Raw genomic sequence first — 15,092 nt, 5'->3', positions numbered from 1 at the left:
ATGTCCAGAACTTAACTTTAGACACAGCAGATGAAGGAACAACTATGAGTCGGGGCAGTAGTCAATACTGGTCTGAGTGTATTGTGCTTAAATGCACACAGTATACGAAACAAAGTATACTCACCAAACGAGCAGGAGGAAATTGACAGGTACAATGTTGTGGGTATCACAGAGACATGGCTGCAAGGGAGTCAGAGCTGGGAACTGAATATCCCAAGGATGCACCTCTTACCAAAAAGACAGGCAGATAAATAGAGGGGACAGGGTTACCTTGTTAGTAAAAAATTAAGTTAAATTGATAGCAAGAAATGAAATAAAGTTGGAAGGTGTAGAATCTTTGTGGGTGGACTTGAGGAACAGCAAAGAGAAAAAAAATACCGTGATTAGTGATAATGGGAACTGCAGGTGCTGGAGAATTCCAAGATAATAACATGTGAGGCTGGATGAACACAGCAGGCCAAGCAGCATCTCAGGAGCACAAAAGCTGACGTTTCAGGCCTAGACCCTTCATCAGAGAGGGGGATGGGGTGAGGGTTCTGGAATAATTAGGGAGAGGGGGGGAGGCGGACCGAAGATGGAGAAAAGAAGATGGGTGGAGAGGAGAGTATAGGTGGGGAGGTAGGGAGGGGATAGGTCAGTCCAGGGAAGACGGACAGGTCAAGGAGGCGGGACGAGGCCAGCAGGCAGGAGATGGAGGCGCGGCCCGGGGCAAAAGGGCTGCAGGGTTCCGGTGTGGACTTCGCCGGCTTCGGGGTCTCCCCTCCCCCCGCTGCGTCCCGGAGCCGGCCCAGCTCTTCCCTTCCGCCCGCTGCATCCCGGGGCCAGTCTGGCCTGTCTCTGCCTCCCTGGCCTGTTCTTCCTCCCGCCCCAGGCCGCGCCTCCATCTCCTGCCTGCTGGCCTCGTCCCGCCTCCTTGACCTGTCCGTCTTCCCTGGACTGACCTATCCCCTCCCCACCTATACTCTCCTCTCCACCCATCTTCTTTTCTCTCCATCTTCGGTCCGTCTCTCCCCAATTATTCCAGAACCCTCACCCTATCCCCCTCTCTGATGAAGGGTCTAGGCCTGAAACGCCAGCTTTTGTGCTCCTGAGATGCTGCTTGGCCTGCTGTGTTCATCCAGCCTCACGTTTTAATACCGTGATTAGTGTTGTGTTCAGGCTTCCTAACAGTAGTTGAGATGTAGGGAAGGAAGTAGCAAAGGTATGTACGAAAGACAGTATTACAATAATCAATGTGCGAATGGATTGGGAAAATCAGAATGTTAGTGAATTTCAAGGAAAGGAATTCATGGAATTTTAAAATAGCTTTTAGAGAAGCTTGTGCTAAAGAGTAGAGCCCACTAGGGATCAGTTCTGGATTTGGTGATATGCAGCTGACTTGATTAGGCAGCTTAAGGTGAAGGAAACCCTAGGAGTGACCATAATATGATAGATATTAACCTGCAGTTTGAGAGGGAGAATCTGGAATCAGATGTAACGGTATTACCATTGAGTAAAGGTAAATACAAAGGGAGGGAGTAGCTGATCAGAGTCGATTGGAGGTGGGGGGAGCGGGGTCAGAAGTGAAGATGGTGTTGCTGCAGCAGCAGCCAGAGTTTTCGGGGTTAATTTTGGAGATACAACAGAAATTCACTCTGAAAGAAAAGAAGCATGCTAAGGGGCGACAAGGTAGCTGTGACTTACAAGGGAAGTCAGGGACAACATAAAAGCAAAAGAAAAAATAATGTGGTGATAATTAGTGTGAAGTCTTTAAAAAAACCAGCAGAGGGTAACTCTTTAAAAAAAAATCAACACGTGGGGAGAAAATGAAATGTAAGAGTAAGCTAGCTAGTAATATAAAAGAAGATTGCAAGAGATTTTTAGATATCTATAAGAGGGAAAGATTGAAATTAATCAATACCAAAAAGAGATGTAATTTGCTGCTCAGAATTTTATTTAAACAAGAAACCAGAAGGACATGGGCAACTTGGGACATACAGGAACACCACCACACACAAGTAGCTCTTGAAACCATCAGAACATGGAGATAATTATGTTTTACATACCTACAGTCCTCAGTTTTCCAACTTGTGAGAAGTTGGATTTACAGAATGTTGAATATGTTATTGTGGTGGTTCCAATAGTTTGCGCACACTATTGTAAAGTGTTCCTCCGCCTTTCAGAGTTAACACTTTTTGCATCAAACTACGTCATTCATGCCCAATATCAAATTGCCGTTTATTACAGCAAAGCAAGAACTATTCCTGTTTCAAACATGATTGAGTTTTTTGAAGTGGGGCCAAAGAAGATTGATGAAGGCAGGATGGTAGACATTGTCTGTATGAACTTCAGCAAAGATTTTGACAAGGTTCCACATTGTAAATTTAGATCGTATGGGATCCAGGAGGAGCTAGATGATTGAATACAAAATTGGCTTGAAGGTAGGAGGCAGAGGGCGGTGGCAGAGAGTTGCATATCAAACTGGAGGATTGTGACCAGGGGTTCATCACTTTTTGACATTTTTTTAAGTAATTTGGATATGAATAAAAAGAGGCATGGTTAGTAAAGATGATGCCAAAATACGTGGTGTAGTGGACAGTGAAGAAGATTATTTAAGTGCACAAAAAGACCTTGATCAGATGAGCCAATGAGCTGAGGAGAGGCAAAAAGATTTTAATTTAGATAAATGTGAGGTGTTGCATTTTGTTTGGGCTTACCATGACAAGACTTATATCAATAATGGTAGGGCCCTGGGAATTGTTGCTGAACAAAGAGACCTAGGGGTGGAGGTGCATATTTACTTGATAGTGGACTCACAGGTAGACAGGGTGTGAAGAAATCATTTGACACAATTACTTTCATTGGTCAGAACATTGAGTACAGGAGTTGGGATGTCAAGTTATGACTGTACAGACATTAGTGAGGCCACTTTTAGAATACTGCATACAATTCTGGTTGCCCTTCTATAAGAGGGATGTATTTAAACTGGACAGGGTGCAGAAAACATTTACAAAGATGTTTCTCAGACTTGAGGGTTTGTGTTATAGGGAGAGCTGAATAGACTGGGGCTTTAGTCTGAGGGGTGACTTTATAGAGTTTTATAAAATCATGAGAAGCGCAGATATGGTGAATAGCCAATATTTTTTACTAGAATGGAAGTATGTAAAACTACATTTAATGTGAGAGAGGAAATATTTAAAAATGAAATGACGAGGGGTAATTTCTTCATGAAGAGAGTAGTGCATGTGTAGAATGCAAGAGAAAGTGGAGTGGGTACAATAATGACATTTAAAAGCGCCTTGTATGGGTATGCAAATAAGAATTCCAAGATGAGGTGAGAGAGACAGCCCTTGCCATCAAGGCTGCATTCGACCAAGTGTGACATCCAGAAGCCCTAGCAAAACAGGGGATCGGGGGCAAACTCTTTGATGGTTAGAGTCATACCTAACACACATGAAGATGGTTGAGGTTGTTGAAGGTCAGTCATCTCAACTCCAGGACATCTCTGCAGGAGTTCCTCAGGGTGTGACCTAAGCCGAACCATCTTCAGCTGCTTCATCAATGACCTTCGCTCCATCATAAGGTCAGACGCAGTGATGTGCAATCATCGGCAAACAATGTTCAGCACCATTCACAACTCCTCAGATACTGAAGCAGCCCATGTTCAAATACAACCAGATCTGGACAATATCCAGGTTTGGGCTGACAAGTGACATTCATGCCACACAAATGCCATCACCAATAAGAGACAATAACCACCACCCCCTGATGATCAGTGGTGTTACCACCATAGAATCCTCCACTGTCAACATTCTGCGGGTTATCAGTGGCCAGACACTCAGCTGGACTCACCGCATAAACACAGCAGTTACAAGAGCAGCTCAGAAGCTAGAAACACTATGGCGAGTAACTCATCTCCCAACTCCTCAAAACCTGTCCGCCATCTACAAGACACAAGTCAGGAGTGTGATGGAATACCCCCCACCTGCTTGGATGAGTACAGCCCCAACAATACCCAAGAAGCTTGACACCACCCAGAAAAAGCAGCCCCTTTGATTGGCACTACATCCACAAGCATCCGCTCCCTCTACCACTGACATTCAGTAGCAGCACTGCATACTAGCTACAAGATGCACTGCAGAAATTCACCAAAAATCCTCAGGCATCACCTTCCAATCCCACAACCCCTTCCATCAAGAAGGACAAGGGCAGCAGACATATGGGAACACCACCATCTTCAAATTCTCCTCCAAGCCACTCACCATCCTGACTTGGAAATATATCACCGTTCCTTCGCTGTCGCTGGATCGAAATGCTGGAATGCCCTCCCTGATGGCATTGTGGGTCACCCACAGCAGATGAACTGCAGCAGTTCAAGAAGGCAGCTCACCACCAAGGGCAGCTAGGGATGGGCAAGACATGCTGGCCAGCCAGCGATGCCCACATCCACAAGTGATATTTTTTTTCAAAGGAAGGTTTTAGAGGCTTATCAACCAAATCCTGGCAACTGGGACTAGGTCAGATTGGGATGCCTGGTCAGCAAGGATGAGTTGGACCTGTTTCTGTGCTGTACGAATCTCTGACTCTAGTGGACATTGGACCAGTGGAAAATGAGGCTATGGAAGTAGCCATGATGTGGAGATGCCAGTGTTGGACTGGGCTTGCCAAAATCAGAAGTCACACGACACCAGTTTATAGTCCAACAGGTTTATTTGAAATCACAAGCTTCTGGAGCAGCACCCCATCGTGAGATAAAGAGACAGCACTCCGAAAGCTTGTAATTTCAAATAAACCTGTTGAACTATAATCTGGTGATCACAACGGTTCAGACAGCATTCATGGAGAGAGAGCATGATAACGTTTTGTGTCTAGTATATTGCATCAGAGCTGAAGTGAAGCTTTGAAGTCTTAGCCTGCTGTCTGACCAACTGTGATTTCCAGCATTTGTTATTTTCAGTAAAGATTCCAGCACCTGCAGTAATTTGCTCCTACAGACTATAGCCTGGTGTTGTGTGACTTCTGGCCATAGAAGTAGTAATGGGAACAAGAAATGGCAAAGGAACTGACTAGGTTCTTTGTATCAATTTTTACATAGAAGACACCAGAACATTAACAGTCAGGGCTCCGATGTGAGTGTAGTGGCCATCACTAAGGAGAAGGTGTTGCAAGATCTGAAAGGTCTGAAAATGGAAAACTCACCCACACCAGGGGTATTACACCCAAGCATTCAGAAGGAGACAGCAGAAGAGATTGTAGAGGCATTGTTGGTGATCTTTTTGGAATTACTGGAGCTCGGGAATGTCCCATGGAAAATGGATAATGTAACACCAATGTTTAAAAATGGGGGAAATAGAAGAAACTATAGGTCAGTTGGTCTGACCTCAGTGATTGGTAAGATTTTAGAGTCCATTATTAATGATGAGATTGCAGAGTACGTGGATGTGCAGGGTAATGTAAGGCTGAGTCAGCATGGCTTTGTCAAGGGAAGATTTTGTCTGACAAATTTGTTAGAATTTTTTGAGGAGGTAATGAGCAAGTTAAAGGAGAACCAGTGGATATGATTTATTTGAATTTGACAAAGTGCCACACAGGAAGCTGTTAATTTTTAAAAAGTCCATGATTTTAGGGCAAGGTGCCAGCGTGGATAGAGGATTGGCTGACTGACAGAAGGCAGAGAGTGGGGGGAAAACATGGAGATGGCAGCCATTGACTAGTGGAGTTCCACAAGTATCAGTTATTGTGACCCTAACTATTCAGGTTATACATTGACAAATGATCTGAGACATCAATGAAAGTAATTGGCCAAGGATACCACGTCTCTCACTGCAATCACGGCGGAGTTCAGCTGATTGGGCTGCGAACCAAGAAGGGAACTGAGGACAATCTGGTCTGCATCATTTGGCTACTCGACAAGTGTTCCCAACTGGAGCTCAGCTTTGATAACAATGTGTGGAGCTGGATGAACACAGCAGGCCAAGCAGCATCTTAGGAGCATAAAGCTGACGTTTCAGGTCTAGGCCCGAAGCATCAGCTTTAGTGCTCCTAAGATGCTGCTTGGCCTGCTGTGTTCATCCAGCTCCCCACTTTGTTAGCCCAGATTCTCCAGCATCTGCAGTTCCCATTATCTCGGAGTTCAGCTTTGGTTGTCTTCAGGTTTAAAAAAAAATGCAACATTAAACTGTCAAGAAGTCCAGTTCCAATTCACACTTGTGCATTAAATATGGATGATTGATCAAACATTATACATTATAAAAAAACAAATTATTGGTTTATTTGTAAATAACACTCTTAAATTGCTGCAACCTTGCACCTTAGTTTCTGGGCTTGTTAAATTTTCATAGATATTCTTCAGAGGGCAAATGTGTCATCTCTGCTTGCATTATATAATTTAATATCCTATTTCAGTTGGACTTGACAGACAATCGCTGTTCTATGTAATGTCTCAACCCATTTACAAGCGGAGCCACTGACGTCAGCCAATTCTCCTGGATGTTATATAAGCACTGTGGGATCCCCTGGAGTTAAAGTGCCAGCAAACAGCCGCTGCCAATGATCCATTCTGTCCAGCTGAAGACACCTTTACCGTTCCCTCTCTCCAGGTAAGTGAGAAAGCATCTACTCTTCTTGTTTTCTTCTTGCCTCAACAACTACAACAAGATTTGTGTCAGAGTTTCACCAGCTTTGTGATTATTATTCAACTCGCCTTTTAGGAAGGAGGAGTAAATGTTATTTTAACTTAGATGGTAATTACTTTAAATTTCTATTATTTTACATTTGAGTGGTGTATTTATTCTTATTAAGTCAGAGTTTAATTTTACTGTGGCTGTGCTGAAATTAGTCAGCAACCAATGACAGGTGTCTGAACAACTCCCTGCGCATATTGCACAATCCTGCAATTAGTACTTGTTATCCTGTAAACTGAATGTTAGTCTTACACTCTGTAACTTTTTGTGAAAAGGTCCATTAACAAGAATTCCGGCGTTTTTTTTCTTTCATTTCTGACCTCAGTGTCTGCAACATTTTGCCTTTACTAAGGTAAACTCGCAACATATTTCTTGAGAGATAGTAGGAACTGCAGATGCTGGAGAATCTGAGCTAACAACGTGTAGAGCTGGATGAACACAGCAGGCCAAGCAGCATCATAGGAGCAGGAGAGCTGACTTTTCGGGCCTCGACCCTATTTCAAGAAACATATTTCTTGATCTTGACAACCTGTCCAGTTTCTTCATTGAAAGGTAGCAACGCCTGAATATGTTTGCACTATTAGCAGAATGATGGCAAAATTCCCAATGCCATCTTCAGATCCCTATTCACACTGGCAGATACCAACTCAGTGGGCACAGCAAATTGTGCATCATTTCATTTTTGAAGCTTTGTCTTGACTGACTTGGTACAAGACTTGGTTTCAAATCTAGGTTTAATGGACTTTGTTGATAAATTGACAAAGGTTTGCTCGTCAAGTACATTGTCATTCAAAGCAATATACATCAGTAATTACTCCACAAGTTGCATGATAAAGGAAGTCGAATTGTATCCAGACTGCTGTGAGAGACAGCTTTGGTACACCTGGTGATCTCATTCCAAAGTACCGTATGACGATGGACCTGTTTTGTAAAATATTTTAATCTAAAAGAGTGATAAACTTTGTTGCCATATAATATGGTTATGTTAAAGCACAGGAGAGTGCTGCCTATTCGAGAGAGAGAAAGTGGTGAATGCAGGTACGATTACAATGTTCAAAAGACATTTGAATAAGTTCATGAATAGGAAAGATTTGGAGGGATATAAGCCAAGCTTGGGGAGGTAGAACGAATTTAGTCTGGAACATGGTTGGCATGGACTGGTTGGACTGACAGATCTGTTTCCATGCTGTATGATTCTACGACTGGGTTGAAATTGGATTGAGCATTGTTTGTAATTTTCTACGTATCTGTGAGTTCCCAGAGCTAGCAAACCTTTCAGATTGTGCGATATTATGCTCCTGAATGGTCCATTAAATCTGTGCCAACTCTTTCAAAAAGCAAGCTAGTTAATTCCACTCCTACTTGCCCCACATTCTTTCCTCCTCTTAATTCCCCTTTGAAAGCTATTATTGAATCTGTCAATTCATTTTATCTGGCAATGCAGTGCATTCCAAATTCCATCCAATAGTTCTTGCAAAATGTATTTCCTCTTGGTGCCTCTGGTTCTTTTGCTAATCATCTTCAACCTGTGCCGTCTGGATTTCAACATTTCAAGATGTAGTTTTTCCTCATTTTACTTGAACCCTTTGTCCTAGATCTAGATAACTGAATAACAGCAGCAACTCACCTTACTTTAAATATGTTTTCTTTTTAATTTCCCCATTGTCCCAAAGTTGTTATAATACTTGTGTTTTTTAATTAAGTACCAATAAGGGTACATTTTACAATGATAAAGCAAAACTACAAAGAGCATGATATATAATTACATGAGTAGTTTATTTTTAAGAGTTGAATCTGGTTTCTAGACTGACTAAATCTGTTAACTAGAGTGTCATAGAGTCACATGGCAGAGAAACAGACCTTTCAACTTGTTGCATTTGACAGTTTTGGGCCCATATTCCTCTAAACCCTTCCTTTTCATGTATCTATTATAGCAAAGAAAGCATTTGGTATGCTTGTCTTTATTGAGTAAAGGAGTCGGAAATTCATGTTGCAGCTATACATGACATTGATTTGGGGTCACTTCTGGAAAATTGTGTTTAATTCCAGCCTCCCTGCTATAGGAAGGATATTGTGTAACTTGAAAGGGCTCAGAAAAGATTTACAAGGACGTTGCTGGGGTTGAGGGTTTGAGCTATTTGGAGAGGCTGAATAGATTGGGGCTATTTTCCCTGGAGTGTTGGAGGCTGAGGGATGACCTTACAGGGGTTTATAAAATCATGAGATGCATGGATAGAGTAAATAGGCAAGATCTTTCCCCTGGTGTAGGGGAGTCCAAAATGAGAGGGCACAGGTTTAAGGTGAGAGAGGAAAGATTTACAAGGGACCTAAGGGACAACTTTTTGATGTAGAGGGTGGTGCATGTATGAAATAAGCTGCCAGACGAAGTAGCGGAGCCTGGTGCGACATTTAAAAGGCAACAGGATGCGTATATGAATAGGGAGAGTTTGGAAGAAAATGGGCCAAATGCCGGCAAATGGGACAAGATTTATATAGGATACCTGGTTGACATTGACGAGTTGGACCGAGGGGTGTGTTCCTATGCAGTATATCTCTCTGACTCCATGGTATGTTTTCATAGTTTAGCACCTTGTAAGGTTTTGATTGTTTCGGTTATTTGAATACACCCAATACTAAGTTATATGGAATAGTGGAAAATTAAGACAATTAAAGGGGCTGATTTTAATGGGCCAAGAAGCTCATTACAATCAATGACATTCCTTGTGTTTTTCTGAAATCTTTTAGCAAAAGATACTAATTTTCTTCAAAAACTAGAAGGAGTTGAAAATGTATTCATTGGAATAGACGTAACAAACTAAACTAAATGGTTAAGATACTAGTACAGTTATGTAATTGTACTTTTATTCATATTTCAAAGAAAAAAAAACTACCATTCTTTATTTAGGCTATTATATCAAGGTTAGCAGAGAAATGAGTGTTTGGACTGATTGTTGCAACTACTTAAAGCATATTTTTAGCTTGCAGTTCTTCATCATTCATTATCAGGAATGAAAGAGTCATAATTGTCTGGGGTAGATTCACGAACTTATTATGGTACTCTGTTCCCATTTTAAAGAAAATAAGACATATTTTACTTTTCTATACCTGCACCTTTTTGGCATTGACTAAATAAAGTAGGAGCTCGCACTTACTGAGCAATTCACTAGAATTACTTTTTTATGAGCTCTAGTGTCCGAGAACAAAAAAGGATTGAAATACTTTTATTATGATAACAAAATTGATATCTTAGATGATGAGACAATTTGCCATATCTGCATAAGAATAATAATGATTTTATTATAAATACATGTTGTTAGCAAATGGTAAGCGATTAGACATCAATTCATGTAAATCAGTGGTGATGTACTGCAACATTACAGTTAAACTGCAATGTGCTTTTCATGTTAAATTCACGTAAGATGGACAGCTAAGCTGTCATAAACCTCTGTCAATTTACATGTTTTTCCACTGGTATGAAAACAGAGTTGTACCCCATTATACTGTGGTATAACTAAAATCAGCAAAACATCAAATTTTGAAAATTTAATGCTAATTGATTCAAACTAAACAACAAAGACTTTGTGCAAAAATTATGCAGAATATAGTGAGAAAAAGGTCAGCAGCAAGAGTCCCAATTGTTGAAGGACTGTCCCTTGAAAATTTTTTTGGTGATACAGCAGTTAGCACTGCTGCCTCACAGTTCAATTCCACTCTTAGGTGACTGTCTGTGCGGAGTTTGCACATTCTCCCCGTGTCTGCATGGGTTTCCTCCAGGTACACTGGTTTCCTTCCACAGTCCAAAGATGTGCAGGCTAGGTGGACTGGCAGTGCTAAATTACCCCATAGTGTGTAGAGGAATGAGAATGGGTCTGGGTGGGATGCCCTGAGGAACGTGTTAGGTGGAAGAGCCTGTTTCCACACTGTAGGGATTCTACAATTCTGAGTGTGAACCTGAACAGCTTCTGGGAACTGTTGTTGGTGAGTAACAGATAAGCTTTGAGAAATTGTTATTTGTGCAGAGAGCATCAGCACCTTCAAGGATTGTAAGAATTAATTAAGTTAAAGAGGTAAGACATGGCATGGGAGCTCCAAATCATTGTCTGCTCCTCTAGCTCAATGTGGGAAGCCCAGCACTTTTCTAGTGCCAGTGACCTACCTATGTGCAAAAAGTATCTCCAGTGCAGTTCCTGGAAGCCTGGGTTTTGGAGTTGAAGCAATGTCTGGGGACACCTGTGAGCATTTGTGAGGCTGCAAATATCATGGATAGCACAACAGAGAGGTGGTCACGCCGCAGGCAGGAAGGGAATGGATGACCATTAGGTAAAGGAGGAGGGCTAGACAGGCAGTGCTGGAATCTGCTGTGGCCATTCCCCTTCAAAACAGGTGTTCCATTTTGGATACTGTTGAGAGGAATGGACTCTCAGAGGAGAACAGCAGCAGCAAAATTCATGGCACTATGGTTGGCTGCAGAGGATGGGAGAAATAAGCACTGAAATGCTATAGTTATAGGGAATTTAATGGTCAGGGGAATAAATAGGCATTTCTGTGGCTGCAAATGAGAGTCCAGGATGGTATGTTGCCTTCTTGGAGCCAAGGTCCCGGATGTCTCAGAGCGGTTGCAGAATATTCTGTGAGGCGGTGAACAACCAGTGGTCGTGGTACACTTAGGTACAAACAAATAGGTTTAAAAAAAGGGGATGACGGTCCTAAAAGCAGAATACAGAGAACCAGGAAGAAAGTTGAAATGTACGACCTCAAAGGTAGTTATGTCAGAATTATTACCAGTGCCACAAACGAATCAGGGTAGAAGTAGCAGGATAAGTAAGATGAACATGTCGCTGAAAAGATGATGTGAAGGGGAAGGTTTCAGATTCGTGGGGCATTTGGACCAGTTCTGGAGGTGGTGGGACCTGTACAAATTGGATGGGTTACACCTGGCAGGACCGGTACTGATGCCCTTGGTTGGGGGGGGGTGTGGCACTTGATAAAGTGGATGGGGAGGGTTTAAACTAGTGTGGCAGGGTGATGGGAACCAGAGGATTAAGGCAGTAGATACAGAAATTGAGGGAGAGATAGAAACCTAGGCAAATATGCCTAAGAACAAGAACAGTAAGGAAAACGCTGAGAGCAGGGGACGTGGTCTGAAATGGGCATGTGTTTCAATACAAGAAGTGTAATACGCTAGATAGGTGAACTTAGAGAATTGGTCAGTATTTGGATGTATGATATTATTGCAATTATGGAGACTTGACTGAAAGTAGGACAGGACTGGCAGCTGAGTGTCCCAGGATTTAGACATTACTGGGACAGGAGTGAGAAAGGGTTGTAAAAAGGGGTGGGGGAGTAGCATTATTGGCAAAGGAGCATCTCACAACTGTACTGAGGTGGATATATCAGAGGACTCATGCAGCAAGGTAGTATGGGTAGAACTCAGGAATAGAAAAGGTGAAATCATAGTGCTGGGAGTATACTACAGGCCTCCCAATAGCCAGCGGAAAATAGAGGACAGAATACGTAGACAGATTTCGGAAAGATGTTTAAAAACTGCGGCATTGTTGTGGTGGGTGATTTTAACTTCCCCTATATTGACTGGAACTCATTTCATGGTAGGGGCTTGAATGGGAAAGAATTTGTAAGGACCTTTCAGTATGTAAACAGTCCAACCAGAAAGGGATGATACTGGATCTTTGTTTTGGGAAATGTGCCTCGCCAGGTGGGTGAAGTTTCAGTGGGGGTGTATTTCAGAAGTAATGACTGTATACTGTGAATTTTAAGAAACTCGTGGATAGGGATAACGGCAGTCCTTGAGCGAAGGTGCTAAACTGGAGAAAGGTGAACGACAACACTAGTATAGGAACTGGAAAGGTTTGATTGGAGGCGGCTGTTTAAGGGTAAATCTACATTAGACATGAGAGTATTTCAAACAACAGTTGATAAGAATTCAGGAGCAGCATGTTCCTGCACTACTGAAGGATAGGTATGGCAGGTTATGTGAACTTTGGATGACTAGGGATGTTATGAATTTGGTCAGTAAGAAAGAGGAAACCTACGTGAGGTGTAGGAGGATGGGAACTAACAAAGCCCTTGAAATATATAAAGAAAGTAGGAAAGAAGTTAAACAAGGAATCAGAAGGGCTAAAGGGGTCATTGAAAGTCATTTGCAAACAGGATTATGGAAAATCCCAAGTTCTTTTTACACATACATAAAAAGCAAGAGAGTAACCAGAGAGAGAATTGGCCCACTCAAGGATGTAGGAGGAAATCAATGTATGGAGGCAGTAGATGTAAGTGAGGTCTTAAACGGATATTTTGTATTGGTATTCAGATTAGAGGATTTGGTGGAGAATGATCTCGGGGAAGGGAGTGTCGAAGTTCTAAGCCATGTTGCTATTAAAAAGGAAGAGATGTTGTGCATCTTAAGAAGCATTAAGGTAACTGAGTTTCCAAGTCCTGAAGGTGTCTATCCCAGAATATTGAGGGAGGCAAGAGAACAAATTGCTGGAGTATTCACAAGATATCTTTGTATCCTCTTTGGTCACAGGTGAAGTCTAAGAGGACTGGAGAATATCCAGTGTTGTCCCATTGTTTAAGAAGGGTGGGTGGGATAATCTAGGAAATTACAGGCCTATAAGCCTCATGTCAGTGGAAAGAAATTATTAGAAAAGATTCTCAGGGACATGAGTTAATCACATTTAGAAGCAAATGGAATTATGAGCAATAGACAGCATGTTTTGTGCAGGAGAAGCCATGCCTCTTTAAGTTGATGAAGTTTTTTTTTGAAGAGGTGATGAAGATGAGTAATGAGGGAAAAGTGGTTGATGTTGTCTACGTGGACTTCCGTAAAGCCCTCATGGCAGATTGCTCCAAAAGGTGAAGTCAGTTGGTATCAGAGTTGAACTAGCAAGATATATACAGAACTGGCCTAGTCATAGGAGACAGAAGGTAGCAGTGGAAGGATGTTATTTAGAATGGAGAGTTATGACTAGTGGTGTTCCACAGAGATTAGTGCTAGACCACTGCAGTTTGTCATCTACATAAATGATTTGTAAGAAAACATAGCTGGTCTAATTAGTAAGTTTAGGATGATTCAAAGATTGGTGGGGTTGTGGATAGTGAGGAGAATTGTCAGAGGATACAGCAGAATATAGATCAGATGGAGGCATAGGCAGAAAAATAGCAGATGGAGTTTAATCTGACAAATGTGAGGTGATGCATTTTGGAAGGTCCTCGTACAGGTGGAAATTGTACAGTGAATGACAGAACCCTTCGGAGTATTGATATGCAGAGAGATCTGGGTATGCAGGTCCACAGATCACTGAGGTGGAGGTGTAGGTAAATAAGATAATAAAGAAGGCCAATGGCTTCTTGCCTTTTTTGGAAGAGAGACCGAGTTTAAGGATAGACAAGTTGTGTTGTTGCTTTATGGAATTTTCGTTAGACCACACTTGGTATATTGTGTACAGTTGCTTGTCGCTTATCTTTTAGTTATCTAAACAAAATTTTGCAATCTTTTATATTACTAACTAGATTATACTCGTATTTAAGCTGTTCCCCTCATATTGCATTTTCCTCTGCTAGTTTTTTAAAGGCTTTCCAATCCTTTGACTTCCCACTAATCTTAATCACTTTGTATACTTTTTCTTTTGCTTTTATGCTGTCTCTGCCTTCCCTTGTCAACCACGGTTGCCAAGTTCTCCTTTAAGCATGTTTCTTCTTCCTTGGTACAAATTTCTGCCTCCCCCCACAAATTACCCCAGAGCCTCCTTCCAATTTCCTCCACCGTTTTCTCAACCATGTTCTCATTTCAATCAACTTCTGTCCAGCATGGCCGTCATTGTCTTTGTAGTTATTTTTACCCAATTATAATACCTTTACTCAATTGTAACACTGATTCAGGGTCTCCCTCTCAACTGCAAGGTGAATTCGATCCTATCATGGTCACTGATTCCTAGGGGTTTCTTCACCTTAAATTCCCTAATCAAGTCTGCCTAATGACACATCATCAAATCCAGAATTGTCTGTTCCCTGAACGGCAGATGCTGGAGAATCTGAGATAACAAGGTGTAGAGCTGGATCAACACAGCAGGCGCAGCAGCATCTTAGGAGCAGGAAAGCTGACATTTCAGGCCTAAATTCCCTAGTGGGCGCTACCACAAGCCACTCCAAAAAAAATCTCACTGACATTCCACAAGTTCCTTTCCTTGATATCCACTACCAAACTGATTTTCCCAGGTAATAAAATGTGAGGCTGGATGAACACAGCAGGCCAAGCAGCATCTCAGGAGCACAAAAGCTGACGTTTCGGGCCTAGACCCTTCTCTGATGAAGGGTCTAGACCCGAAACGTCAGCTTTTGTGCTCCTGAGATGCTGCTTGGCCTGCTGTGTTCATCCAGCCTCACATTTTATTATCTTGGAATTCTCCAGCATCT

The 15,092-nt window shown here is 42.1% G+C and overlaps 1 protein-coding gene across 2 annotated transcripts in view; it reads left to right on the top strand.

Moving 5' to 3' along the window:
- Nucleotides 1-15,092, top strand: part of mpv17 (mitochondrial inner membrane protein MPV17) — a 138,258-nt gene that overhangs the window by 97,384 nt on the left and 25,782 nt on the right. Inside the window, exon 2 of one of the 2 annotated variants that reach the window (XM_059645471.1) lies at nt 6,385-6,578. In XM_059645471.1, the coding sequence (XP_059501454.1) occupies nt 6,529-6,578 (50 nt within the window). In that variant the 5' untranslated portion in view covers nt 6,385-6,528. Of the gene's footprint in view, nt 1-6,384; nt 6,579-15,092 lie in introns of those variants that run through there. The other variant, XM_048531858.2, reaches the window with a different exon arrangement.

Source organism: Stegostoma tigrinum, chromosome 4 (assembly GCF_030684315.1).
Source record: "Stegostoma tigrinum isolate sSteTig4 chromosome 4, sSteTig4.hap1, whole genome shotgun sequence".
Taxonomy (NCBI): Eukaryota; Metazoa; Chordata; class Chondrichthyes; order Orectolobiformes; family Stegostomatidae; genus Stegostoma; species Stegostoma tigrinum.
The sequence above is the reverse complement of the archived record's forward strand: the minus strand, read 5'-3'. Positions and strand labels throughout refer to the sequence as shown.